General features: G+C 39.5%; 1 protein-coding gene across 5 annotated transcripts; it reads right to left on the bottom strand.

The window, feature by feature from the left end:
• Nucleotides 1-340: 340 nt before the first annotated feature.
• LOC121524476 (NLR family CARD domain-containing protein 3-like) lies at nt 341-25,783 on the bottom strand. 5 transcript variants are annotated; one of them, XM_041809889.1, is made up of 13 exons: nt 25,534-25,783; nt 21,221-21,337; nt 20,572-20,667; nt 18,909-19,019; nt 16,377-16,487; nt 13,839-13,917; nt 13,394-13,610; nt 11,401-13,207; nt 11,146-11,319; nt 6,701-6,874; nt 6,215-6,385; nt 5,081-5,127; nt 341-4,677 (listed from the first exon to the last, which is right to left on the bottom strand). In XM_041809889.1, exons 2-13 carry the CDS (start codon nt 21,334-21,336, stop codon nt 4,142-4,144), a joined length of 3,639 nt encoding a protein of 1,212 aa, XP_041665823.1. In that variant the 5' UTR covers nt 21,337; nt 25,534-25,783; the 3' UTR covers nt 341-4,141. The 5 variants fall into 5 exon arrangements, with proteins under 5 accessions (XP_041665823.1, XP_041665822.1, XP_041665825.1 ...); XM_041809888.1 differs by lacking the exon at nt 25,534-25,783 and adding an exon at nt 25,276-25,455; XM_041809891.1 differs by lacking the exon at nt 25,534-25,783 and adding an exon at nt 20,815-20,879 and having other exon boundaries at nt 21,221-21,329.
• Between the last annotated feature and the right edge of the window lie 1,354 nt (nt 25,784-27,137).

Below are 27,137 nucleotides of genomic sequence, written 5' to 3'. Positions count from 1 at the left end.
GTTGTCCAGTAAAACATGATTTTTTTCTTATTGGCAAGGGCAACAAGCGCATAGATCAACCAGGTTGTTCAGGCAAAATCACACCTTAATAATAATGTATAACACAGCAAATTTGATATTTCAAAAAATCTCATATAGGGTTAAATTACAAGTGTCTGCCTTTGTTCACACAACATATAACTACACATTTGAAAGTGGTAAGTGTTTTATACTATGACAGCGATACAGTAACTCTTGAAAATCTGTGGTAGGTTGAGTAGGTATGCTGTGCAGTGTCACTAGTAAGAAATATTGTGAAGTCATGCAGTTTAAACAATAATGAAGAAGCAACTTTTTGCCATTTCTTTTTATTGAGAATTCACAGCCATAATGCAATTACTGTAGGCTCTAAGGTTCCTTATAGAAAGCATATGAAATGTTATAAATGGCAGTTGTAACAAACAAGAATTGCTCTGTACACTGAGTCTAAGATGGTCACAGAATACTTCTTAAGTTCCTCTTACTGTATTGTGCATTAGTTTATGCAAAAAAAACAAAAGAAAAGTCATTTGTTTTCCACTTGTCAGACCAACAATGTCTTCTACTAAAAGCAAATGACACACAGCTTATGTTTCAATGGAAAGGGGTCAGAATAATTAAACAATGAATGCAGATGCAATGAAACGGATAACTTTGACAGCTACACTGTAAAGATGCAAGGAAAGTTGCAATGGTTAACGGTAACCAAACAGTTTGACTTGCAGTATAGTTATCTAACACGCAGATAATTTCTCTGAGAGAACTCTTTCTGGTCTCTACAAGAATAAACAGGAACATTTACCAATGGATATTAAAACTACAAGTTTAACTGCAGATATTTGGAGCTATTACTTCACTGCATAGTGCCACAGGCTTAGAGCTTCCACAGACACCACTCTCCAGCAGCTTAGTTTTCAGCTATCACCACTGAAATGCTTCAACAGTTCACTTAATCCTATCCAATCCACTTTTTTTATACTACACATTTTTAAAAAGGTGTTAAGGCACACCAAAGTGCTGCACAGTAACTTAAACACAGAAATACAAAAATATTACATAAGAAAAAAAATAAAATATCAAAGCAAAAAACAAACATACAAACAAAACATCAACATAACTGGTTAGTTTTAAGAAGTTATAAAAGGCAATACTTGCTACATAAAAGCAAAGGACAACAAAGTAGTGCACAGTTTTGGCTGCCTTGCACTTAAAATAAGCTTGTAGTGATGACGGATGACTGTGACAGCAAAGGGCGAGTAGTGTCAGCTGGTGCACAGTCATGAATTCAATCAGTTCATATGCATTTGTTTCCTTTTTTTAATTTTAACAAGATAGGAAACCTGCCGCTCCCTTACACATTATTTATTCACTTATAGAGTAATACTGGATATTTAATAAACACTGATTAAATATTTTTAAGTTTTACCTTGTAAGTGTAGTGTAGTCATTAGTATTGCTGTAATACACAATAGTGGTGCTTGATATTTGCGACAACCACAGATTAAACAAACATGTCAGGTGACAACAATCCAAACAGCAGTGAAAAATTGCCCTCTTGTTCTCAAGAGCAGCAGATAACTGTCTGTTTAACAAAATAAACCACTTCTCTGCACGTCTGACTGGATTTGCATCTAGGACTGCTCAATGCAGATTTAGCAACAACTGCAATCAGGCCCACCAGTGTTTTAGGCTGGAGATATACTTGATGTTTCAGTTATTATTTTATTAATGCATCTAGCTGCGTCATGAACATAATCGTAAATATACTTGACTTCCCATAATGCATGTTAAAGAAGAAATACCTAAAAAAGGCGCGTAGAAGCACTCAGGCTTCAATTACCTGATGTGTGGGACGTAAACTACAAACATGAAAACACTCACAAGTTAATGATTTTTGATTTTAAGATCAGTATTGATGTAATATAAATATCTATACTAAAATCAGATAAGGTCTAACAGACGGCTGGTGGCAATCTGTTTCTCAGACATTTTCCACTGTGTTCAGACACAACATCCCGGTATATCTGTTTAATCAGTGACCGTGTTCACTGTTGACTTTCAGCCGACTGGGTTTGTAGATCCACTTAGTAGTAGTCAACGTTACAATCTCTGTTAAGTTTTCCAATATATCAAAATATACCCATCAGACATGTATTAAACACACTTCCTCTGCTTCAACACTGAATCTCTTATATGTGCAGATTGCCTCTCTTTTCTGCCTCACGTTATGATTTGAAGACGCCTACAGGTGACCAATACAGGGGACATGTGGCGGCCATCATGCATTGGAATACTCATTAGAGATGGGCCAGATCTGGTCAAATATCAGTAACAGGTCCAATGTTTACAACATTAAAAAGCAGTCGGATAACAACCCAAGCATCAAGTGTTTGTGTCTGTGTGATTAATGTAAAGCTCAGTAAAAAGGTCACAAGGTGTGTTTTCCTCTCTAACTTTAATGTCTTTACTAAGGCATCACAAAGTGACCGTACTCTTTTGGCCTGTTGGTGGCTTTAATATGAGCTGTAGCCACTTTTAACAACTTACACAACCGTTAAAGGTGTTTTAACTCATGATTCCCTTATTCTAAATCCATCATGATTCAAAGAAGCGGGCTTTAGTGAGGTCAGAGAATAAAGTGTGTCAGCGAGGCTGACTGTAAACACGGTGCTAAAGCTAAGTTAAATTAATGATAAATGCAGTACTTCTGGCAAACCTTTCAAAACCTTGTTTTCCTCGAGTGCTTTTATTGTAAATGGCCACATCAGGAAATGTAGTGTTCATGGTGGCTTGGTGGCTTGCTTTTTACGTCATTTTTTAGTTTGAATACTTCACATCTGTTGCTTCCTGCTGCAATAGTCCCTTGACATATAGTTAAATAAATTTTTTTACTTATTTGAAGAGGGTTTTTAAACAATTTGCCGATACTTATTTCTACATATTTACATTTTATACAAAAATACACTTGTTCATTTGGCTGCTGTAGCCCTGTGCTGCTGCTGGTTGTTACAAACTTTGCTGTTTTTTACTGTAAACTGCAGTTTTAAATATTAAATTTTAAACATTACATTTGTCGCTGCTACCTTTTTATACGCGAAGCCAGCACGTAGTAGATTTGTTGGGAACATACATAATTTTTTTTTGGCATTTTAAATTATTTTTGTGTCTTTATCCAGTTTCAAATTTACTAGAGTGTCATATAGCCTCAAGCATAATACCACAAAAAAAAAAACACAATAGAAATTATAATTCTGATTTTAAAAAATGGTGGATTTCATATCAGGTATTGGTATTGATGTATCGGAATCTGATTGGAGCAGAACAAAGCGGATTAACACTGCATGTCAAAGTGACCCGAGTCTAACTTTCTCTTCTTGTGTGATTTGAATGTAAACACAGCTTTATCTACCAGGCAAGGCATTAAAGATATGTAAAACAGGAAACTTTAGTGTAGCCTCATACTTTGCCATCTATTCAATTTTATTTTTCTGCCTCTAACAGGAAGAAATGGTTGAGACTTTCCTTGCACCACTAAATTAAGGTGATAGGTAGGTAGGTTGGAAAGTTTCTCCATCACTGGTTCTCAACTGATGGGTCGCGAATGAAGGCTTAGAAAATAAAGTGCGGCCAAAAACTACAATGTACTAAATAATCATGCATCCATTAATTTAATTTTGCTCTGTTTTCCCAAGATAATGGGTAAATTCTGGTTGTTTGTTGCAATTTCAGATCTTTATCTCCAATTCTTAGGATTTCAGATCTGGTTTTCCTATGACAACAAGGTAATTACTCAAGATCTCTGGAAAACTTGCCAAAATTTAAAGTTTATCAGACAGTAGTCGAAAATAAAGTCTTCTCAGGGATTTTGCAACAATATGATTCTTAATCTTTCTTCTTATTATTATGACATTTGTCAAGTTCTGTCTGATCCAGGGTCCTAACTGCAACACTTTTCCTTAATTAAGTTTGGTTGGGTGAAATACTTTTTACATTTGGTGTTTAACGTTTGTCTTTAAGGAGCAGTGGTGGGTCCAGAGGTTTGACAAGTTGAGAACCACTGATCTACATCATCTGTCAGGTGGGAATGTTCCCTGTTCCTATGTGCCCAACAGGAGAGATTTCTTCAATTGGACAGTGGGCACAGAGAAACTGAGGACTTTAGGCTCCAGGGCCCAAAACCAGGATGAAGAGGTCCATTGAATTTGGTGCTGAAGGTTTTAAGGTGGGTCAGTGAGTCAGAGGTGACTTCATAGAAGCACAGAATGCCGGCAGGAATGTCTACATACACTGCCACTCTTTTTGAGACAAGAGGCAAAGATATTTTTTCTTCTTTGTTAGCGTGCCTGAAAACATAACCACCATTATGGCAGATCATACTCCAGGAATGATCATTCCATCCAAACACGCATTCATTACCATGTGTGCTCCTTTCAATTCCCCTGTGAGTCACTGCCACAACAACTCTTTCTTCCCAGTCAACCTCCCAGTAACAGCGACCAGTCAGTTCAGGCTGACATAGCAGCTGATACCAGTGTTCAAATCTGTCCGGATGATCGGGATGCGACTGTTCCTCCTGCACATGTGCCACTGTCCTGTTGTTGTCGGAGAGTTTCAGGTATTTGTTCACTGTGTTTGCGTCCAGTTGCAGTTGACAGGCATCTGAAAGGGATAAAACAAATTAATGTTTTACTTTAATCTACTTTAGGGGTTTGTTTTAAATTAAGACTCACTAAAGCTCAATCTCATTACACCTCAGGCCCCTATCACTAGGCTCTACCCCCAGGTTTTGCACATTCACATCTAGGGGTTGAGAGTGCTTGTTGGGATGGAGAGGTGGTATAAAAAGTGCGGACTTTATAAAATAGTTTTCCACACACTCCAAACCTAGTGCTACGGGAAATCTCCCAGAATGCATTGCAAATCATTGGCAAGATGGCTACTCAAGCATCATAATAAGTGCATAAATGTGTGTAATTTCTTTGTCTTCAAATAATGACAGCCATCCAATATCTAGTACAATGTGCTGCTGTGTTCACATGATTTAAACATAAAAAACACTCACACTTCTGCAAATCAGGTTTCAGTCGACACGGTCCACAAAGAGCCAGCCTGGAGGAAAAAAACAGATTAACATCGATTTAATACACCTTCAAAGAACTGTAAAAAGTTGGACAACACAAAATTCCCTGAAAATGAAGCAAAAATATGTAGCGCACCCCTTGCTGACTGGTTACAGTATGGTCATAAGCTTCATATCCACTGTGGTAACAGAGGGGACTGTGAGCAAACTTTATAATAAAAATAACCTCACAGAATTTTTCTCCACCTGTCTGTCTGTTATGATAGCCACAAGGATAATCAAGTTGCTTTTGCTTTCAAATCCTAAATTCAGAGAAATTTCTTGATCATGAGTCATTTGATGCCACACATATCATGGTTGATCTCCTGTGTTTTTTTGGATTTTGTTCATAGATTTTTTTTTTGTAGAGAAGGCTCTGTGTTCCTCCTCTGTGCGATAGGAGGAACAGGTTGTTTGGGGAGGCCAGGAGCACTGGCAGTCACAGCTGCAGCTTGTTCCTCAATCTATGGACAAGAACTCTTCTTTAATGCCTTGTGTTGAGTCTTCAGATGTCAGAGTATTCCTTCAGCTTTACGAATGGTAACCTAAATCTTAACATACACTAAGCATGCTCCTGCTAGTGAATTTTTCAGTGAATTTTGACTTTGCTAATACTTTGTTTTCTTATCTTACAGTGTCTCCTACTTCCTGCTAGTACTTCAGTCTACCACCAGCCAGTTCACTCAACATTGTTTTTTACAACTTTACCTCCTGTTAAATAAAAACCTTTCACCTTCAACCTTGGCTTTTGGGTCCTTGTCAGCTAATCCTCACAAAACAGGTATGATTGTCAGCTCTGTTGACAAATAGGGTTCCAGTTTTGACTTTAAACCTACACAAAAATCTGTTTTTCTGTTGGCTGAACCAACCTGAGAGGTCTTCGTTGGATTTTTTTGTGTTAGATGGGTGCTTTTGTTTGCAGGAGCAGCATGAGGTTAATAAAATAACTCTTCCAAATGATCCCTCTAGCATAGGCTTGCTGAACAATATGTTGCAGTGGTATTTTGGCTTCACTTTTGTACAACAGGAGTCAGTTGACTGGTTAGCACCAGTGTGAAAGCTTTTGTCTGTCTGTACCTCAGTGCCTCCAGTCTGCAGTTTTCATTCTCCCGTAGAGCAGACAAATGCTGTTTTCCTTTTTCTCCAGGATGGTTGTAGCTCAAGTCCAGCTCTCTCAGTTTGGATGTGGACTCCAGGGCACGGGCCAGAGAGGCACAGCCTACCTCTGTGATCAGACAACCTGACAAACTACACATATGATGTTACAATATTACGATGTCATTCAGCAGCCACTTTTGTCTGCAGTGACGAGCATCTGAGAGTAAATACAACATAAGCCAAGATCTGGACAGGAGGAAACATCAGCAAGTGCCACAAAGTCCAATAACCAAACAGCACAAACGTTGTGGATTTGAGCTTTTCAAGATGGATTTGCCAAATGACCGATATGGAGTCAGGCAAATCCATCTGCTGTGCAAGGTTACTGATAAATGTCGACTCAACACGACTTATGACAAGAACATGATCTTGAGGGTCATTACATTCGATCAGCTGCACACTAACCTGAGAGTCTCCAGTTTGCACTTTGGACTTTTTAATACTTCAGACAGAAACTCCACTCCTGCATCCTGTAGGTTGTTGTTGCTCAGGTCCAGTTCAGTGAGACTAGAGGAGTCCAAGGTGAGGACCGGGGCCAAAGCTTTGCAGATCATCTTTGACAGTTTACAGTCATTCAACCTAAAGATGAATCAGAAATACATCGTAATCAGATATTACAAACAGTATTATTTTGTTTGACATAAATAAAGACTTCAGCTGGATTGTTGTGTATACACGACAGATCAGATGAAATGACTAAAAAAGTCGGTCATCTGTATTTGGTGTTTTGATACCAAATACACTTACTGTATGAATACTTTAATGTTCTAATATGGTGTTAGTTATGATCAATCCATGACTGACAATGAAGTCCAAAAACAAAATAAATCAAACTTTGAATGATTCATTAAATTCTCATTTAATAACTTACTCAAAAGAGAACATGGCCTTAGACGGCCAATACACCACGTTCTACAATATTATGCAAATGATATTTTTTCCTTGACTTTTCCGAAATAGTTGATGCAAATGAAAGTCAGTATGTTTTTCAAGTCATCAAACAGTATAGCATAATTTAAATTCTACTGAACAAACCTCCCAATGATAACTTTTTTCTCCCACAAATAAAAAACTCAAAATGCACTGTTCCACATTATTAAGTACAACAGATAGGCCCGGCTGGCACGTTCAAACCAGAAAAAAACTGGTTTGGAACCTGAAAAGTTGGTTCTCAACGGGAAACAAAAAAATTGTGGTACTTTGGTGCAAACCATTACATCATCAGTGGGCGTGTCATATTCTCGGTTGTGAAGACAAGCAGAAAATGGAGAACAGGTGGTCTGCCGATGGGATCAAATGTTTGGTTGTGATCTGGGCATTGACAGAATTCAAGGTGAAGCTGGACAGAAGAACAAGGAAGAGGAAATTATATGCTGAACCTGTGGAAGAGATGGTGAAGTCAGAGTTAATTTCACTCCCATAGTGTGAGTTTATATGATTGTCACAGGTTCTGATTTAAAACAAGACTTTGAAAAGTGTTCATATTTTAACACTCATATTTTTAACACTCACAGTGTTGTTTTTATACATGTAAGTGTACTTAACACAATAATGATGTTATTTCCATTCATTTTCTGTGTTATTTTCAGATATTTACATCTTTAATTTTTGACACAAATGCACTCTTTATACTTGATAATGCCATTTCATAGCAATTACCTGTGCAAAGTAAAGTTTCTTATGGCTAACTTTAATAGTGAGACAGGCACAGAGATAATGCAACAAGCTGCAAACTAACTTCAAGCTATAGTATAGACATATCCTTTGCCACATCCAGAATCTGACTGATGAAGTGGACCACTTCACTCATAGTGCAGAAGTGTTTGTCATCAAAAAACAATAATCCACCAGAAACAAAGCTAAGAAATCCCAGCAATGATCGCTGTACAACACACAACATCTTTACACATTCAAACACGTTTAACAAATTTAACCACTACCGTGGAGCATGATGGGAAAACGCAATCCCCCTAATTTGAAATTGCAGTCGGCAGGGCTTAGATCAGTTGACTCTCTACTGAGTTGAATTAACGCCAAATGGATCAGCACCGTTGAATAAGTCCAACACTGAAGGCCATGTAATTCTGAATGTAGTTAAAATTACACTTTTGGGGTTAATATCAACTCTGAAATGTTTAACACAAAAAATTCAACACTCCGGTCTTTGCTGTGTGGATTCACCAGAATGCCAGCAATTATTCAGTTAACTCCAGAAACTGAAGAAGGAAATCCAGGACGGCAATCAAAACTTAAGCAAGTGGAGCTGGGCATGGTGATGCATGTCTATCATGTCCTCCCACTTTGGTTCCATTTACACTGGTGTGAACACAGGCTGGTTCACCAGAAAGCACCAAGGTTCTGAGACTCCAGAACAGAACCAGTGCCAGAACCAGAACCATGTCTGTGTGAAAACACCCAGAGTTTCCAAACATTTGATAGGTTGTAAAGAACTGAAAACAACCATTTGTTGAATCTGCAGTATGAGGAGGTCATATTTACGGAAATCAAAAGATATTTCAGTGTCAACAATCACATGTTAACATAAGGACCCTTCTTTGATATCACCTTCATAATTCTTGCATCCATTGAACTTGTGAGTTTTGGAGAGTTTCTGCTTAAATTTCTTTGCAAGATGTCAGAATAGCCTCCCAGAGCTGCTGTTCTGATGTGAACTGCCTCCCAACCTCATAGATCTTTAGCTTGAGAATGCTCCAAAGGTTCTCAACAGTGTTGAGGTCAGGGGAGGATGGGGGTCACGCCATGAGTTTCTCTCCTTTTATGCCCATAGCAGCCAATTAAACAGAGGTATTCTTTGCAGCATGAGATGGTGCAGTGTCATGCATGGAAGAAAGTGGTCAGTCAAATTCTATATACTTTGACCCAAAACATGACTCCACCACCTCCTTGCTGACGTTGTGGCCTTGTTGGGACATGGTGGCCATCCACCAACCATCCACTACTCCTCCATCTGGACCATCCAGGGTTGCACGGCATTCATCAGTAAGCCAGACTGCTTGGAAATTAGTCATCATGTATTTCTGGGCCCACTGCAACCATTTCTGCTTGTGAGCATTGGTTAGGGGTGGCCGAATCATAGGTTTATGCACGACTGCAAGCCTCTGGAGGATCCTACACCTTGAGGTTGGTGGGACTCCAGAGGCACCAGCAGCTTCAAATACCTTTTTGCTGCTTTGTAATGGCATTTTAGCAGCTGCTCTCTTAGGCCTTGTCCACATGGAGACCAAAACGTTATATTTCTGTATCGTTTTGAAAAAGTTTTCTGTAAATATGGGATCGTTTCAGGAAATGTCCCCATCAGCATGGAACCACTGAAAATGACTGAAAATGCTGCAGTATAAATGCCAAGCCTGTAAGTGGCACTGTAACACTGCCATGGAAATGCACCAAAAGAGAGAAGAATATTACAGAAAACTGCCACAAACTTTCTCATAGTTGGCCTTCTGGTTGTTCTCCGCTGTGGATTTAAGAACATCTGGTGTATGTTGTTCTCAGTGGTGGTAAAGGAGCATCAGATTTTGCTGTAAAAGCCATAATTAGCTCAGTAGCTTCTGCAGCACGACACAGCCCTGTAATCCACCATTGTTGTTTTAGTTCGACAGTGCATGTGGCTTAAGTGGGTTGTGCTATGTATGATGTGAGGGTTTCAAGGAAAATGCGGTTGGCTGCCCACACGGAGACAAAATGTTGAGTGTTTACAGATTTGTTCACTCTGGGACCTGGTGTCAAAAAGTAGCGTTTATAGCCCCCCAAAACGCTATTCCGCATGGATGAAATGCTGATATGATGAAAAAAGAATTTTGAGTATACTCGTCTCCGTGTGGACGAGGCCTTAATCCGATTAATTTGTCCGGCAGAAATCTTCATCATTATGCTTTTATCTGTACGAACTCATCTTTGCTCTGACTGAGCCACAAATTTCTTCACAGTACGATAATCACGCTTAAGTTTTAGTGAAATATCTCATGTTTTTATACCTTGTCCAAGTCATTGCACTATTTCACTTTTTCTTTCCCATATCGCTTGAAACCTGTGGACTGCTTAATAATGTGGAACATCCCTCTTAAGTAGTTTTCCTTTAATTGGTCCCACCTGGCAAACCAATTATCAAAGGTGTCTGAGATTGGTTTTAGTGATCCAAAGAACCCTGAGACACAATACCATCCATGAGTTTAAAGCTTGAGAATGTAACGATCGATGAGAACCGTGTAGAATCAAATCTACTCCCCCTCCCTTCCTGTTTTTTTCTCTGTGTTTGGGCTCCATAGCTCCGTCCCTCTATTCACATATGTCCTAGTGGATGAGCATGTCCGCTGAATCAAATATTGACAGTGGCGAAGCTCTCTTGGAGTGATTTTGCTCAGTTTTCCACTGAAATCAATGGCCAAATTACAGGCAAGAAAACAGTTCGTCTCAGCATCAACAAATTCTACATAGGACCGAACACCGCTGGTAACTCCACCTTTGCATCAACTTCTCACTGAGCTGAGAGGCGGAAGTGCACCTACTACAGCAGCCAATAGGAATGCTCCCTCTGACCTGAGCTGTGATTGGCTGCTAGCCTCCTCATTGGCTGAAGCATCGTCCCTTTTTGGGTTTCCTCAAGTGAGAGTGCAGCGTGAGGAGGCATTGCAGAAGTGTGTTATTCTGTAAGATGGCTGTTATAACAAGACCCTGGCGGGTTGTGTTGTTTTTGTGGGCATACGATATTAAAAACGAATCGTTTGCTGCAGCTTTAATTGAAAATCAAAAAACTGAATGTTAATGACACTAAAATCCAATTTGCATAATAATCTGGAATGCGGTGTATATTCAACCAGCTACACACTAACCTGAGAGACTTCAGTTTGCAGTGTTGACTTCTTAATCCTTTAAACAGAAGCTCCACTCCCTCATCCTGTAGGTTGTTGTAGCTCAGGTCCAGCTCAGTCAGATCAGAGGACGGGGAGCTGAGGACTGAGGACAGAGCTTCACAGCTTCTCTTTGATAGTTTACAGCCACCCAGCCTAAGGAGGAATCAGAAATGAATTTGAAGCAGAAATAATGACTGGTATTATGTTCTTTGTTATAATTGTGTAAGAACGTACAGAGCTTTTCTGGAGGCTTTGATCACTGGGAGCAGCCTCAGAAGAGCTGTCTCTGAATCAGAGAATTTCTTCAGGTCAAACACCTCCAGATCTTCCTTTGAGGACAGCAAGATAAAGACCAGAGCTGACCACTGAGCAGGGGACAGTTTATCTGCAGAGAGACGTCCTGATTTCAGGGACTGTTGGATCTCCTCGACTAGAGAACTATCCTCCAGTTCATTGAGACAGTGGAGAAGGTTGATACTTTTCTCAGCACACAGGTTTTTATTCATCATTTTCTTCTTGATGTACTGAATTGTTTTCTCTTTGGTCTCGTTAGTCTTTTGTGAGCTGTCTTCCATCCGTGTCAGTAGACCTCTTATGTGCTGCTGATTGGTCTCTAGAGAAAGGCCAAGGAGGAAGCGCAGGAACAAGTCCAGATGTCCATTTACACTCTCCAAAGCCAGGTCTATGGCAGACTGATAGAAATGTGTTGGCTCTTTGTTTTCCCCAGAAAAGATGGACCACAGGCACCATGTTTGTTTTGAAAGCAGAAGGACCCCATGATTGGTGAATGTCAGGTGGACATGAAGAGCAGCCAAAAACTCCTGAACGGTCAAATGGATGAAGCAGAACACTTTTTCTTGGTACAGTCCTCTCTCCTCTCTTAAGATCTGTGTGAACAGTCCTGAGTACTCTGAGAATGTCTTTATATCAATGCCACACTGTTCCAGGTCTGATTCATAGAAGATCAGGTTGCCTTTCTGCAGTTGCTCAAAAGCCAGTTTTGCCAGAGTCTCAATCATCTTCCTGCTGTCTTGAGTCCAGAGTGGATCCGTCTCATCTCCTCCCTTATACTTCACATTCTCCCGTTTAGACTGAACCACCAGGAAGTGGATGTACATCTCAGTGAGAGTGTTTGGCATGAGATGGTCCCTGAACTTTAGCACATCCTCCAGAGCTGTAGCAATGATCCAGCAGAAGACTGGAATATGACACATGATGCTGAGGCTTGGTGATTTCCTGATGTGAGAGAATACTTTGCTCTCCTCGTCATTGAACCTCTTCTTAAAGTAGTCCTCCTTCTGTTCATCAGTGAACCCCCGGACCTCTGTGACCCTGTCAACACAGGAAGAAGGGATGTGATTGGCTGCTGCAGGTCTTGTGGTTATCCAGATGCGAGCTGAGGGAAGCAGGTTCCCTTTGATAAGGTTGGTCAGCAGCACACCCACTGAGGCTGACTCTGTAACATCAGTCAGGATCTCACTGTTGCTGAAGTCCAGAGGAAGTCGACACTCATCCAGACCATCAAAGATGAACACAACCTGGGGCCCTTTAAACACAGAGATTTCTGCTTCTTTTGTTTCAGGAAAGAACAGATAAACAAGGTCCACCAAGCTTAACTTCTTCTCTTTCAGCACATTCAGCTCTCTGAAAGTGAATGGGAATGTGAACAGGATGTCCTTGTTGGTTTTGTTTTCAGCCCAGTCCAGAGTGAACTTCTTTGTTAAGACTGTTTTCCCAATACCAGCAACTCCCTTTGTCATCACTGTTCTGATTGGTTTATTTTCTCCTGGTAAGGCTATGAAGATGTCCTCTAGTTTGAAGGCTGTTTCTGGTCTGTGGGCTTTCCTAGAGGTTGTTTCAATCTGTATGACCTCATGCTCATCATTGACCTCACCAGTTCCTCCCTCTGTGAGGAAGAGCTCTGTGAAGATATCCTTTAGGAGCGTTGGTTTTCCTGCAGTGGCAACCCCCTCAAACATAAACTTGAACTTGTTCCTCAGGTGAGACTTAAGTTTTCCTTGGCAGACTCCACCAGCAGTTACTTAGGAGACAAAAAAACCCCAAATTAAATCAGTATCAGGTCCTTAATGTGGCTGGATATTTGTCTTTCACTAGCACCTATTCTAATTCATCATGGGTGGAAAAAACATCTGATATAGATGTGTGTATCATGTTAATGTTGGGAGATGTTACTGAAATTTCACAATTTGATCACTTAAAATCTTACGGCTCTGCAGACGGTTGGCTAGTGCCTCTTGCTTATTGTTTCTCAGGAGGTGCTCAGTGATCTTCAGGAAAGCATCTCTGATCTCTGAACTCTGCTCTTCATCCTCCCCATCAATTATCTCCTCACTCTGACGCTCTGATGCTGGATTATCTGGACTGAGAACCCTCCAGATCCTCCCCAGCTTGTTCTTAAAAATGTCAAGGTTCTCATCCAGTAGCTAAAAAAGAAGGATAAACTAAATATTTAATTTAAACTGGTGGAACATCATGGTCATTTTCCATTTGCTTTTAAACACGCTATGGTCCAACCGCTTTACAAGAAACGTAATCTTTATCCCACTGATTTTAGCAATTTTAGGCCAATATCTAAACATCCATTTTTATCCACAATTTTGCATTAAATCCTTTTTTTTGTTTTCATTATTTCAATATATTTTTGTACACACCTTAAATATGGAGTCAGGGTCTGTTTGATGCTGCTGTGTTGACTCATCACTGGGGACTCCAAAACTCTCCTGCTGCCCTCTGTGGAGAAACAAATAAAGTTTAAGGACAAAAACACAGCTTAGGGCCTGTGTCCATAACTGCCATGGTTTTGTTTTCGCTGACAGCACTCACACATCCATTCAAAACCAATGTAGACTGTGTTTTTCTCAGCAGTCGTCTCTGTCACTTCTCCCTTATTAGCATATCCAAACCAGAAAAAGGCAGGACTTATGATACTACATTTGCCAACAATAATGGTGGAGAAGGAACTAATCTGACTCATCTCATTAATCATGAAGTTTTCAAATCTATGGCTGTTGTGCTGAGTCATCATTGAGTTACCTAAATGATATACATGCTCCACAATCCCCAATCAGAGTAAGCTCTCTTTAAAGCACATCCCTGTTGTCCAGACTTTTACTAAGCTACCTGCTATAGCTTAACAAACTCCCCTCTGGAAGGGTTATCAGAACAAGTACGGCGGATACAACTCAGGTCTCTCCTTTTACGTTTATTGCACACACATACAACAAACGCCCGCGCATTTGCTTGATGGTTACAAAAGTAGTTAGACCTTAGGTTGTAAACCTGCAATGTAAACACAAACAAAACCCAGAATTAACCAAGGTAAGTTTACAATTGCTCATGTGGCATTAATCCCTGTTTGAGACACTAGCAATACTAGCATATAGTCACTCACCGACAAGGCGTACCAGTCCTGATGAACAATAAAGTGAAAATGAAACCTAAGGATTAAATTTACTTTTGTAGCAAACCCTGTCCACTTCACACACAGTTGGGAGATCAGGAAACTCTAATCAAAACAAACCTCAAAGCAAATGAGAAATAATATAATGACCTTCGTTCTGGTTTGATAAACATATATAAAATAAAATACACCTACCACTTAAGGTAATGTAAACAGAACAACAACTTTAACTGCTGGAAAGTTATACACCTGTGCTAAGACTGAACAAGATAATACAGGAGGTGTGTCACACACTGCTGTCAGAATTCACTGAGAAATCACAGTTGAATTGCTCTTTTTACAGTTTAATTGCTCTTGCTGATGATGTGTAAACATGTCTGAATATGGGTCTGTCTCTGCGTAGTAAAGCTTTGTTAAAGCTCCACAAAAAGAGTGTGCACTAAAGCTTTGTAAATAAGTCCAAAGGCAGCTTTAATGCTCCCCTTATTGTGATGTTGGCCTACTACCGCACCTACATAGCAGTGCACAGAGACGCTGAGCTCATATGCAGTTATTTCAGTAAAAAACACCCCTTTCCATGCCAATTGGCCGTACTGCATTAAACATCTAAGGAAGGTAATAGTTCAGCATAATTACAGTAAAGATTAGTCCACTGTCTGGGAGAGCTGATGGAAGTGCGCTGCAGTTTTATGATGCACAAACTTTCCAGAGATCAGGAAACAATTCACCTCTGTATGACTTTGAAAAAAAACAAAAACAAAACAAAACATGTAATTAAGGACAGTAAATAATACTTTGACATTGCTATTACTAAGCCATAACCCAGACTGAAATCAGTCTTAGACTCCCAGCTGCTTTTTTATCAATGTGTGGAAATATTATCCTAGACAAAGATATGGTTTCTTAGAGTAATGGTTTAAAATCCAGCTGGAGCGGGATTAAGAAAGAGTCCCGCGCAGAGTTCTAGCTGTAAATTCGAGAAGTGAACAGCATGGTCGAATGTTTATGTTTAAAATTTCTGACTTTTTTTTCACTTCTGAGACCTTATATAACATGTATTCAAGTACTTTATGATCATTTCAATTGCAGTTTAATTTTTTTGAATTTCTAAATCATTTAGTTATCGTAAATGACCCCTCATGGCCCACCTACAGCACCTCAGGGGCCCACCAGTGGGTCCTGGCCCACAGTTTGGGAAAAACTATCCTAGAGACAACAAATGCTGATGAGAAGCATGCTGAAAATGAAGTTAGGAGCACTGCCAACACAATGAACGGCTATGAACAGGCCCTTTTATTTAAGGTTTTCTTATAAGTCAACAAACTTACTGAATATCAGTGGTTGAACAGTCAAGAATAAAATAGTTGATGATCATGTTTGAACTGATAAAATTCTGACTAGAATGAACAAAGGAGTTTAAAAAAGACAAGGAAAGCAAACAATAGAATATGCTAGATAGTGCTGGTGATATAAATTAACAACTTGATGTGTAACTCAGGTAGTGGAGTCTTTGTTGTCAAAATGCCCTGCAAACTGCTGAAAATCTCAATGGAGAAGGGTTGCTAGGTGTAGCTGGACATGGTGCATCACTGCTCTTCATCTCTTGTTACTATTTTGATTAAGAGTCGCCTAGCTGTGGAATTTACAGATAAAAAGGAAATAAAGCAAGAATCCTGTGACATCACAAAGGACTAATTCATTGTTGCTTAACTTAATATACTATTAAGCTCTGAACAGGACAGGCATTTTTTGTAGCATGCAATAATAACTAGCTTCAGTTTTCAATTACCTTTCAGTTGAAGGACTTTCACCCTTAAAATTCGTAAAAAGGCCTCTAGACCGGTCACTCGTCATGGACACACAGCTAGAATTAGGAGGGTCTGGTCTCTGGTCCTGAGGGCTGATACAGAAAAAACACAAAGAGCTGATTAATGAAAGCATGTGGAATCAAGATGGATTTAAGTTTTACTGTCACCAGCTGCCAGACAGGAATATTAAGCAGGGCTTACACTGTGTGAATTTTCTCAGATTCCGACACAAATTTTAATTTGCACAATTCACTTAGAAGCCACTTAAGTTTTCATTCTGATCATGTGTCAGTTGTTTGGCAGCGAGTGTGCTGGTCTTACAAACCAGTCCTGAAGAGGAACATGGCAGAACGAAGATTAGTTTCTGTGTGGCTGGAGGATTCGCTCCAGCGTCTCCAGGATTTTTTCCACTGCACAAACTGGGACTTGTTTAAAAAATTTCTGTACAGATCTTGACGAGCTAACTGAGACTACGTCTGCTTATATTAATTTCTGCGAGGATTTGATAATTCCCAGGAAATTAACTTCCATCTATCTGAACAACAAACCCTGGCTCTCCAGATCAGTCTAGGACATTATTATCATTTGTCTTGTTGGATAGATATTTGTATCTCTCATATGTATATTGAACAAAAAAAACTCACTAGACTTCCTAGATATCTGCATTTTGAGTAAATTTGAGCTTAAAAACTCACTAGGAAGCTGCCATGTTCTGGTCCGCACTGGTTGTGTGCCGAAGCTCTGTCATTCCTCCAAAGTTTTACCTCAATAAACCTCCCTACAAGTGACTGAATTCAGTGTATAGTAGAAGCATGCCGTAGCTTTTCGAAACAAAAGCATTATGAACAAATGAGGGGAGCTTCTCCAAAAAATCCTAAAGTGGGCTTTTATTTTGAAAAGCGCAAGCCAGAAGTGTTCTCCTACTGTGTTTATCTTTACCTGCAACATTTTGAACCATGTTGAAACAGAAAGCTTGGGGGACAACTTTATTAAACAGACACATTATAGCTGGTGGCCTTCATCTTGGTCATCAAGAAACAGATTTCAAACATATTCTACCGATGTGGACATAAATATTTGCTACAACAAGGTAAATATGGATCTGTATTTATCATTTTCCAGTTGAGTTTGACCGATAACTGCTCGTGGTGCAAGGAAAAAATAGATGAGATCTCAAATCTCAAAATTCTCCATGAGAAGTGCAGCATCTCTACAGCGTTTGAGATGCAGCCCTAACATTGGCTGCCGGTTTTAAACAGTGGTTAATGCATAGTAACGGCGAGGAGCGAACAGGCTTAGTGGCGTCAAAGTACCAGCGCAGACCAGAGGACCTGATGAGTTTTTAAACTCAAATTACTCAAAATGCAGATATCTAGTGAGTTATTTAGTTAAATATACAGTGCCATTAAAAGATGGCACTGTATATTTATTACTGATTTGTTTGCATATTTATCAAACTTAAATGTTTCGGATCATCAAACCACTTTAAATATCTTACAGAGACAAACAAAATGCAGTTTTTAAACTATTTATAAAGAGGGGAGAAAATCCTGGTCCCTAAGACCAGAGAAATGGTAGTGCATTTCAGGAAAAATCCTTTCATTGCGTTTCCTGTAATGATTAACTATCAGGCTGTTAAGGTTGTGCAGCACAACAAATACTTGGGTATTGTTATCAATAATATATTGACATTGGATCTCCAAACAGATAATGTTTGTAAAAAAGCCGACACTCCAAAACATTTAATGTTGACAACAGAGCATGTGAGCGGAGTGGAGCGATGAGATTTCCCGTTCCTCACTCACAGAGCTGTTCCTTGCGCCCGCTCGTTCGCTCAGAGGGGATTCACGCCGCTCCACTCATTATCGCTCCACCTTCCACTCAAATTTCTTCCCGCTCCACTCAAATTACTCACCGCTCACTCAACAAAAACACGGAAGCGCATTACCATTACCATCTTCTCGGTTTCAGACACTGGGAAATACTGATGTTTTTACAAAAATGACAATGGTGTTAATATTAGTATATCAACACTGTGCAGGCATCTCAAGTCTCTCGGATCATTCTGGCGGAAAGCCCAGTCTGACGTGCTGGATGTCGCTGTCTCTCTGCAGGAGCAGTGAAACCAACACGGGATGCTTCACGGATACAAATTCTTGCAGATGCATTCTGGGGGAGACATGCTTCAGACGCATGGTGTGAGCGGTACCGGAGCGAAATTGGAGCGGGATGGAGCGCAAGATAAGGTGCCAGTCCAGCTTTTTTAAAAAAACCGCTCTGCGCTCTGGCCAAAATCCTTCCGCTCACGCTCCCTGCTCACTCTCGCTCCGCTCTGCTCACATGCTCTGGTTGACAACACTTCCATGAAATGTTTCCTCTTGTTTTAATGAATCTGTTTTATTCTACTCTTTTATCTCAATTCATTGTTGCTTAATTTAATAGACTATCAAGCTCTGAACAGGACAGGCATTTTTTGTAGCATGCAATAATAACTAGCTTCAGTTTTAAATTACCTTTCAGTTGAAGGACTTTCACCCTTAAAATCAACAGAAAGGGCTTTAGACCGGTCACTCGTCATGGACACACAGCTTGTATTAAGAGAGTCCGGTCTCTGCTCCTGAATGCTGATATTGAAAAAAAAAAACAAATAGCTGATTAATGAAAGCATTGGCATGAGTCCCTCAACATTAAAAATCGAAACAGACAGCTGGGTATTGTCAAGGTCAGTGTAAAAATTGTAGGTTCAGTGCTGAATGGCTTGGGGTTCAGAGTGAGGACTGTTAAGAAAGCCCAGTCAATCTCGGCTCATCACAGCCAACCTCTGTTCTCAGAGTTTAAGTTGCTATCGCACAGCCACAGATTCACTACGCCAGTTTGCAAAGAGACTTCAAACTCTTTCATTCTGGCTGCCACTGGCTTTTTAATCAAATAACTAATAGTGACCTTGTCTTAGGGTTTTTTGTTGTTATGTAATGTTGTTCTCTGTATTTACTGTTAGCCTGATGGATGGATGGATGGATGGATGGATATTTTGATGAACTATTTGTTTTATTGCTGACTGCAAAGCAAATTGCCCTGTCCGTGGATATAAAAACATCCTTGAACCTTGAAACTCTATCAACACAGTTGCTTCCCAACTTCACTCACAGTGTGAGCACATAAACATGTGCAAGTGTTGTGTTTCATAAACATTTGATTTGCGCGGTGTGCTGCAATAATCCCTGCGTCTGTCTCAAGCGGCAACCTCCGGTCCTAAAAATGAAGCCAATGCGGAAGTGCAAAAAATTGCTATACTGCGAGTGTCCACTTGAGGCTGGCTGCAGGAACACCAGAAGTTCCGTCTGCACACATGTTAAACAGCCGGTTTTGACACACAAAATAAACTGGTTTACAGCCTGGTTCAAAACACCAAACCTGTCTCATTAGCTAGTGTCTTATTGTGCTCCCACTGTACGGGGACTGAATTTTTTTGTACCACAATCGTTTGGATTATGTTTAGGATGAAAGCTGATTGGCACATCTCATCTGATTGACAGATAGCACGGCAGGCAGAGGCTCTGTTTCTGTCAACCGGAATGCTAGCTAGCAGGCTGACAGGAAGTCGTGCTTAGTGGGCGGGCCGTTGGGTTGATCCAAAGTTCGGTTGAGACTGTTATTTCAATATGGAAGCATTCACGGATTGGCTTCAAAAGCCATTTGAGTCCACCTATTGTAAGCAGACAACTGACGTCACACGGGGTTTGTCCAATTCTTTCTACAGTCTGTGGACTGTCTGTAGGGTCAACTTGAAAATGACCAGTGCACGCCCAGCTTTAGACCCTCTATTTTCTTTTTTTTTTTTTTTTTAAAAGGTATGGTTTCTACCCCTGAAGCATTCGCAAAGTCATACTGCTCACTGCTGCAAAAGTGAACAAACACTGTGATGTCACCAGTAATAAACTATTGCTTCATGTATCTTGTTAATGTACTTTATATCTTTAGAATATGTTTGAATCATGCATTTTCATTCTTTATATGCTTGACGCCATTGTAAATGAGGGCTCGCCCTCCATGATTTTCGAGTCTAAATAAAAAAAAAAAAAAAAAATTCTTGATCAAGCTCTAAGACAAAACAAATGAATTTAGTAGCACAAGATAACCACAAGCTTCAATTTGCTTCAATTATTCAATTATTACCAATTGAAATTGTAAGTGCCTGAAAGAGCTTTGGACCCTTCACTCTTGATGGAAACAGAGCTGGGCTGTGGAGAGTCTGGTCTCTGCCTCTGAGTCCTGATACAGTAAAAAAACAAAACAAAAAGAAAAACAGCTGATTAATGAAAGAATGCAGAGCCAAGATGATTTTTAATCAGTGAGGAAACTACTGGCACACATAAATCCTACATGTTTTTCTGTAATTGTATAAGAACTGTGTCTAACCTCAAATCCTTTCTGCTGCGTCAAACAAAAGTCACTTAAGAGGACGTGTGAATAAGAACACAGTTCTAAAAAAAGGCCACAAAAGGAAGGAAAATTGAAAGCCCAACTTTCATATCTAAAGAGGAAGGACAAAGCAAACAGAAACCAATAAGAAACTTGGACAAAATGGTCACCTTAATGAGACGGACCCACATTAAAATACATAAAGCTTGAAATGACATAAGCTGTGTCCCAATTCAGGGTGGGAACTGTCCCATTTCAGGGTTGGTTCCAAGTTATTTGTGTGCCTCTCTGCCTGGGTTGCCCAGTGCTGCATTGCTCTTCTCTGTCTCATCATCCCATAAAACTCTGGGCCAAGACTTTCTTCTACAGAGACGGATAAATAACCTTAGTTTTCAGTTCCTACCTTTCACCACCAGGTTCCTCTTTGACCTCTTCAGCATCAATGCTGGTATCAAAATCCTGATCACCCTTTGTGGGCATCATCCTGACTTCAGGAGAGTCTGGACTCTGTGTCTGCATCCTGATACATACAAAGCACAGATTCAAACAAAATTTAGAAACAAGATACATTTTGTTTAGACCTTCATTTTTCACACATTTCTATAAATGGGGTCCATAGGCTGGTAATGAGCTAATACTATTATACCATATGGAGTAAGGTTAGTCATGCTAACATTAGCTTGTTAAAGGTTGGAGGCAAATCATAAAAAAGCAAGGCTGGAATTTGCCAAAATGGATACTGACAAGCCACAAAGCTTCTGGGAGAATGTCCTTTGGACAGAAAAGAGAAAACTGGAGCTTTTAAGCAAGTCACATTAAGTCTTATGTTCACAGACCCAAAAATGAAGCATACAACGAAAACACTGTACCTCCTGTGAAACATGGAGGAGGCTCGTTTTTTTTCTGGGGCTGCTTTGCTGCATCTGGCACAGGGTGTTTTAAATTTGAGCAGGGTACACTAAAATCTCAAGACAATTAAGGTATTCTGGAGCCAAATGTGCTGCCCAGTGTCAGAAACTTTGGTCATGGGTCCTACAACGGGATAATGACCCAAAACACACAGATTAAAAACAGCCAAGAATGGCTAAGAAACAGTGGACTATCCTGAAGTGGCCTTCTGTGAGCCCTGATATAATTCCTATTGAACACCTGTGGAAGGAGCTGAAACATGCAGTCTGGAGAAGGAGCACATTGCTCATAAAATACCTGTGGACAGGTGGAGAAGTCTCATTCAGAGTTACAGAAATCACTTGCAGTGACTGCCTCAAAAAGTTGTGCAACAAAATATTATGTTAAGGTTATCAGACGTTTTGTCCAGGCCAGTTTCATAAGTTTGTTTTTTTACGATTATTTTGAACCACACTTCAAAAGCAATGTCTGATTTTTATTAGTTTACTTTTAGTAACTTCTTTATTTATTATTGCTTTAGTCATTTTCAAGTTATTTCAGTGACCATTGTGGGTTTTTCTTTCTTTACCAGAGGGGTACAACAATTCTGTCCATGTGTAGGCTTAGGGATTTTGAACTGTATGAAAATTATCACATGGTGCCTGCCCCAGCACTTCACCATCAAAAACAATAAGAACCATAAAAATGCAACCATGGACACATTTTTATAATTTACTTTTAGAAACAAAGCTGATTATCTGTATTGGTCGTGCTGCTGGCCCTCTCACCTCGACATCCTTCTCCGATGAAACTGTACGAGTCAAAGATGGTCCTGACTCTGTAGGGTGTAATGATGCATATGATAACATATTCTGAAGTATACTATTATATGATACTATCATACTCTACCCAAAGGAAATAAGTCTATACTTGTTTTTCTTACCAAAAGATCCTCATACAAATATTTTAATAAGTGTTTTATCATGATTTTAGTAAATGTGTGACCCCAGGTTTGAAACCAATGATTGAAACCAAAACTGCGTGGTATCAAACACAGACTTAAATCTTTTTTTGTTTCAAAAGCTCATAATGAGAAAAATAGTTACACATACAACAATTAATAAATACAATAATTACCTATGAAGTGAAATTTCACCCATAAACACAATTTCAGAGCCTCTGGTCCTCAGACACCAACCACTCACAATTCAAAATGCCAGGCTTAATATCTACAACGACAGAGTCTTCAGTCCCCGCTCTCTGGACCACTGTCCCTGAAAATATCTGCAACACTCCTTCTTTTATGTGTTTAAGAAAACTCCACAAGCACCACCTCTCTACAATCTCTCCTTAGTCTGGCCCCCCGTACACTCAGCTTAGTGTTTATCTCTGTGTTATGTCTTGTCTTAAGTCTTTCTGTAAAGCGACCTTGGGTCCAAACATAGGTGATATATAGTATTAGCCAGTAATAGTAGCCATTGTTCTCATTACATGATAAGGCTCTCAAAATAATGGACAAAACACCCATTTGCTGGCATCCCTGCCTACTGAAATAATATGTACTGTAGGTCTTCAGGGCAAAAAGTTTAGTTTTCTTTTTCAGTGGAGCAGAATGAAGGGAAGTGGGAACTAAAGTTAACCATCAGCCCTTGCGTACCCATCATCCTTTGTACTCCACTCGCTGGCTTGATCTAAGAGTGCAAAAACGGTGGGTGCTACAAGTAGCAAGCGAGAACCAAGTGATGTTTTTGAGATTGTGGAGGCTCCATCTACCATCCATTTTGTACACCACTTATCCCATTCAGGGTCGCAAGGCGTTGGGGCAGCTGTCACTGGGTGAGAGGCCGGGTACACCCTGGACTGGTCGCCAGTCAATGATAGGGCTGGCATATAGAGACAAACGACCAAGCACACTCCCACTCACACCAACGGCCAATTTAGAGTCACCTATTAACCTAACAAATCTCTCTTTGGCAGTGGGACAGAGCCGAAGTACCCAGAAAGAACCTACACATGCACAGGGAGAACGTGCATATCATTCCACACAAAAAGCCCTGACCATAAAGTGAGCCAGGAAGCTTCTTGCTGTGAGGCAACAGTGCTAATAACCCCTTCGTGAGGAAACTTTAGGGACTTTTAAATCTGATGTGTGAAAGCTAAGGAGAAAAGGAGATGGAAAAACAAAAAACATGCAGACACTGCCAGACTACAGTGACACATGCTTATGGGGAATAGAAAAAGAAACCAAACTAAAAAACAGTGGTTTGATTCTAGACTTTATGATCTCAGAAATTCTTAGTAACTTACAACTTTTACAGTCAAATGTTTCATTTCTTACTTGTAAATTAACTTTTTAAACTTGAGAACTTCAAGTTTACTATTTAGTAATAATGGATAGTATATTTACAGATCTCTTGTCAATAACAAGTGTGTATGGGCCTACTATACTGGGATTTGTCAATGACAAACTTATGTGAACATTTTTCAAGTGGGTCCTGGAGAGCTTAGCTTTTCTTAAATTGGAGTAGGGGGCCCTGGGGAACAAGGTTGGGAAATACTGTATTAGTGGATGCATCTCTTGTGTTGTGTAACTGGTGGAAATATCTGCGTTGCGTCTATGATGATGATGATGATGATGGAGACTGCGACACTGGATTGTCTCAATGACCGCGTTTATTCTGGCAAAGATATCAAGAGACAAAAACTCCCATGAACTTCACAGCCCGCTCCAGATCCTCTCCCACAGGGTTCATTCAAAAGGCAGAGGGGAAGGGGCAAAAAGAATATGTACAAATGACCAACGAAGAAGAAACAAAGGAAGGAGGGGCTGCAAACAACAACACAGTGCATCATGGATTAAGGAGTTTATCTCAGGCTGATACAGAACGGTCAAATGCCAGGTAATTTTGTGTAATTATAACAAGCAATACTTAACTACAGAGGTGCATTTTGATCCTGTTACACATGGATGGTTATATACAGGAAAAAATAACTAAAACAATATGGGGTGACTATAAATATAAGTGGGGGGCCTTCCTGAGACATATTACCTCTGTGTGGATAACACGGAGCATCAAAGGTCAAACTAAGGTCAGGGGTCAGCACTTAGAAATAGCAACAGTATAAACTCATGTGCAGCACACCAACTTCATGCACAGACTCTATTGTCCCTATTATTCAAATTATTAAAATTCACTACCAGCTGGGGAGGCTAGGGCATTCCGCATCTTTCTCTTTCTCGTTTAAACCTTACACATCAAACAACTGTCTTCCCATTAGCTCCAGAAGTTGTCATTAAAAAAAAAATAATGGCTGCTGTTGTCAGGCAGCTCAAGGACATTTTCTTTTGCTTCTTTGCTATGCTACTTTACAGCCTAGAGGCATTTTTTTGCTACTTTACTACATATTTACTCTACTTTTAAATGTCAAATGCTTTTCGGCGAGTTACTGTGACCCATAACCACTACTTTTTAGACTTTTGAAGCATTTAAAACAGCTGATTTCGTCATGCTACGCAGGCCTGCATAGCCTGTTTGACAAATGAGAGTAAAAAATATCCAGAAGTCTCACATCCTCTGTGACGAAACTTCAGCTCCGGCTAATCACTGCATGCACCGTCAGATTCCTCCTGTCAGATCACGCATGTCATGAATGACAGGCTTATATTCTGACCACGACGGCTGTCTTCTTCTACTGCCTAAAACCGTCCCTTTTAGCGCAGTCAAAGTATCAGATAATAAACCCCACGAGTCTTTGTTAGCTTATAGTAGATTTAGCAATTAAATAAACCAACTGTGAGTCTTTAAAACATTGAAATGTGTCGCTTACCGTCTCACAAAACATCTGCGTCACAAGGATCAAAATCGAAAGTACCAGTAAGTCTCCTTTCTGCGTAGGAGCAGTCTGCGTAAGCGGAGAAAAAAAACTTCAAAGTTCTCATCTTGCATTTCTCAGTGAAGAAATGTTCATGCTTGTGTCATAATCAACAAGAAATATGCATATAAAGTATAAAGAAGCAGAAAGTGTAGGTAAACCAGTCTACGACGTAAACAAATAAAGTTGAGGCTGTAGCGCAGCGACATCGTGTGGCTACATAGTGCCTCTGCCTTTTCCTGGCAGTTTGAGATGACGTCAAGACGTTACCTCAAATCAGTAGAGAATATCAATAGTTGTTCTTAAAGATAAGAGCTTTAACAAGTGTTAAGAGACTGATTCATGAAACTTATTCTGAAAAAAAAAAATCAACTGGTGAATATAAACAGATGACACAACCTTAGTTCTATCTCATCCAAATTTCAGTTCTTTAATTAAGAATGCTAATATTGGTTTAACTGCTTATGCTGATTGGTTCAGATTAAATAAACTATCTTTGAACATAAAAAAATCAAATTTTATTATTTTCAGTGGTAAAAAGTCATATAACAAGAAACTATCTCAAATTTCAATTGAGTCTGTTAAGATGCCACAAGTGTCAAATACAAAATTCTTGGGAATTATTATTGATGAGACTTTGAGTTGGAGAGAACACAGTGACTGGGTTAACAGAAAAATAAATACATTTATTGGTATAATAAGGAGGGTTAGTGACCTGGTCACCACAGATTGTCTCCTCACTCTTTACTACAGTTTAATTTATCCTTATCTTTCATATTGTAACTTAATTTGGGCAAATACATTTCCTACTACTCTTCACAAAACTTTGGTCCTCCAGAAACGTTTTGTTAGAATTGCAACCCGGTCTGAGTCACGTACATCATCAGTTCCTCTAATGAAGAGACTCAAAATTCTTACCATTTATGACATTAATGTTTTTCAAATATGTGTATTTATTTAAAAGATACTTTCAAGTGAGGGGAATATTCCTGAACAGTTGAAGATACATTTCAAAGAAAACTCACTGGTTCATTCTTACTCTACCCGTCATTCTTCTGATCTTCATCGTCCAAAAATTCTTACTTGAAGAGGTCAATTTTCATTCAGGTATAGAGGTAGCAAATTATGGAATAGCTTTTCTCATCTGCTAAAGAAATGTTCCTCTACAAATTGTTATAAAAGATGTTTAAAGGATCATTTAATAACTGCTTTGAAATAGTTTCTCTTTTTCATGTCAGTTATGTGTACATTTTTTAAATAATTTTTTTGTTTTTGTTTGTTTTTGTCTTTATCCCTGGAGTCATTGGCAATACAATCCCTCATAGAACTCACACACAGTCATACACACCACTCACATTTTCTATGTAATCTTTTTATTTTTTTTTCTTTCTTTTTATAATTGTTGTTGCTAGTTTGTCATAACTTCTGAGTAACTTGTTTTTTGTTTATTTTTATTTATTTATTATAATTGTTTTCTTTCTTTCTTTTTGTATGTTATACGTGCATATAATATTGTGTAACTTTAATATCCTTTAGGTGGAGGCTTCAAATAAGCCCTT

Source organism: Cheilinus undulatus, linkage group 16 (assembly GCF_018320785.1).
Source record: "Cheilinus undulatus linkage group 16, ASM1832078v1, whole genome shotgun sequence".
NCBI classification, from domain to species: domain Eukaryota; kingdom Metazoa; phylum Chordata; class Actinopteri; order Labriformes; family Labridae; genus Cheilinus; species Cheilinus undulatus.
This window is presented reverse-complemented; position numbering and strand designations above follow the sequence as displayed.

What these genes read in the sequence shown, in the direction of transcription:
- LOC121524476 (XM_041809888.1), bottom strand. An exon ending in GGCACTTACAATTTCAATTG is followed by an intron (nt 19,020 to 20,571) that starts GTAATAATTGAA and finishes TTTCAATATCAG; the next exon opens with CATTCAGGAGCAGAGACCGG. An exon ending in ACCCTGACTCCATATTTAAG is followed by an intron (nt 13,611 to 13,838) that starts GTGTGTACAAAA and finishes CTTCTTTTTTAG; the next exon opens with CTACTGGATGAGAACCTTGA.